A 2,324-nucleotide genomic window follows, 5' to 3' on the forward strand; every position below is an offset into this window, starting at 1 on the left:
GAAGGTGCAGCATCATGTTTCCTGAATTCTGTCTGAAGTGACGCTATGTGAAATACATGGACTGACCTAGTTGGTGTAAAGTTGGAACAACTAATAGAACAGTTGATGCAACAGTTTGGAGAAGATGGAAAACATGTGAAATGTACAATATTAATGTTTGATTAGACGTGATGATGTTGGGGTTCTAGTCTCTAGCTTTTATTTTGGTTGTTGTATTTCCTGTGTGTGTTCTAGTTTTGCTGTGCTCTGCATTTTCAGGCTGGGTGGGGCCATGGTCGAGGAGGACTCACTCGCTCGTTATCCACCACACCTGTCCCTTATCAGCAATCTGCGCTGCTTTTAAGCTGGCTTCTCCCCGTGATGCGGCCCCAGAGGATTCACTCCCATATGAGCGAGCCTCCTCAGCCTGACATCTCTCCTGCCCAGCCATCTCGAGTTAACCTTCAGCAGCAGGCCTTCAGGTTTCCCCCCACTGGAACCTGGCTCAAAACAGGCGGCGGTGGAATTGCAAAGTTCCGAGGGCACGATAAAGATGTGATATAGTGCAGGGGAGAGAACTGAAGGTCCCCATGTCTGATGAAGTATGAATGAACATACTGCCGTTGTACCGTCTAGTTGGCGCACTGGTCGCATGTAGGTGTGTAGGCCAGGCGTGGTACGTGGGTGACAGCCCACACCTAGCAGAGGGGCGCTGCCGTGGTGAGTGGTTTCCTGTCACGTGGACAGCGACCTCTGTGAACAGGCAAGGCTGGTGAAAACGGTCAAAGTTCCTATAGCCCATAGCGAAATGGGGTAGGGATCAGACCGTCGGTTCCCAACCGGGTGGCTAATAACCATTACGAGGTCCTGTTCCATGGACTGGGGATCGCTATCGACTGGGTCACCGGCCGGTCGGGTCACAGAGGGCAGTAAGACCATGGTCCACATGCATGTGGAGGCCGCCGCACTCAGCTCAATGTACAGTCAGGCCACTACAAGCCGAAACCGAATGAGTTAGTAGGCGAGTAGTGCTTCTGTGGTCAGTGTTTTTGAAAAGAAAATACTGGGAAGCAGAAGGCTGAGTTGTCCATTCAGAGGAGCCTGGGTGGAGACCTCAGTGGAAAGGGGTCTAGCCTGGGACTGCACCCTAGGGGAGGGAGGTCCAAAGGACCTAAGTGCCACTTCCTGTAATCTAGGAGCTCACTCCTAACAGATGAGAACATATCAGGAACGTCACAAAGGAGAATGTTTGACCGCTTACTTGTTTGTAGCAGGAGGTTGACGTCCTTTGAAATTAATGGGGTGATCTTTTGACCAGTCGCTTTTCAAGGACACACAGCTGGGTTCAGGTCCAGGTCCAGGTCCAAGTCCAGAGGAGTTTGGTCTCTGATTGATTCTGGCAAATAGAGAAGAAAACCACCAGGAAGGAAAAATCATTTTAGATTCTTTCAGGCAAAACGAACCTTTTAACCCTTTATCGGGGAAGGAACCAGATGTGGTAACTTCTGCTGGCTTTAAAAATGGCAGGGGGCAGAATCATGTGACTTCATCCAGCCAATAAGTGAAGTCACTGTGACCTCTGACCAATCACTGGTCAGCCAGAGTGGTATTTTGACACAAGTGTCATAAGTTGCGTAAGTCTGACTGATGATTTGGAAATAAATGTTCCTTCACCTTTATATGTGTATTTTTTTTACAATTAATTATCAGCACATTATTTGATTTTTTTTTCTTTGGTGGGTGACAAATTGTATTTGGCAACTACTTTGACTTTGATTTTCAGCCTAAATCTGAAACTTTTTTAAAAAGTCCAAAAAGAAAAAATGTCTTCTTACATCCACCAATAACATTCAAGGGCTGAAATTTAAAATGTCCAAGTATTTCAATGAGTGTCCTATAAAGGGTTCACAGCGTTTCAGAGGAATTTATTGTTGGAATACAGTTGAAACAACAAACAATAGAGTTGATACGACAGTCAGTTCTAATGTTTTATGACTTACTTCTTCACAGCAGGAGGTTGACGTTCTTTGAAATGAATCCAGCGATTTTTTGACCGGTCGCTCTTCAAGGACACACAGCTGGGTTCAGGTTCAGGTCCAGGTCCAGGTCCAGGTTCAGGTTCAGGTTCAGGTCCCGGTTCAGGTCCAGCTCCAGGTCCAGATTGGATCCTGTGAATAAAGATGCAGCAGTGATGTGATGCTGACTCTGACATGCACAAGAGTCATGGACAGGTAGAGATGGTGGTCTCACCTCTGAGCTTTGCTCTGCTTCTCCTGATCCCCACACAGAGAGCTTGTAGAGGGAGGGACTCCCTCCTCTCTGTCCTCACACTGATCCATGCTGCT

General features: G+C 47.2%; 1 protein-coding gene and 1 long non-coding RNA gene across 8 annotated transcripts in view; one reads left to right on the forward strand and one right to left on the reverse strand.

Annotated features, from left to right (window-relative positions):
• The window catches only part of LOC103375090 (myosin-1-like), a 68,946-nt gene that overhangs the window by 3,829 nt on the left and 62,793 nt on the right, over positions 1–2,324 (reverse strand). For 5 of the 7 annotated variants that reach the window (XM_008305292.1, XM_008305295.1, XM_008305294.1 and 2 more), the window contains 2 exons: positions 1,980–2,147; positions 1,255–1,375 (listed from right to left, as the gene is read on the reverse strand). In XM_008305292.1, coding sequence (XP_008303514.1) covers positions 1,255–1,375; positions 1,980–2,147 — 289 coding nt within the window. Of the gene's footprint in view, positions 1–1,254; positions 1,376–1,965; positions 2,148–2,229; positions 2,319–2,324 lie in introns of those variants that run through there. The other 2 variants (XR_521177.1, XM_008305297.1) reach the window with 2 other exon arrangements.
• Positions 7–2,105, forward strand: LOC103375092 (uncharacterized). The gene is made up of 3 exons (XR_521179.1): positions 7–175; positions 1,198–1,340; positions 2,068–2,105. It is a non-coding gene; the product is annotated as an uncharacterized LOC103375092 (long non-coding RNA).

The sequence above is a fragment of the Stegastes partitus genome, unplaced genomic scaffold, assembly GCF_000690725.1.
Source record: "Stegastes partitus isolate 25-593 unplaced genomic scaffold, Stegastes_partitus-1.0.2 Scaffold2462, whole genome shotgun sequence".
Classification (NCBI taxonomy): Eukaryota; Metazoa; Chordata; class Actinopteri; family Pomacentridae; genus Stegastes; species Stegastes partitus.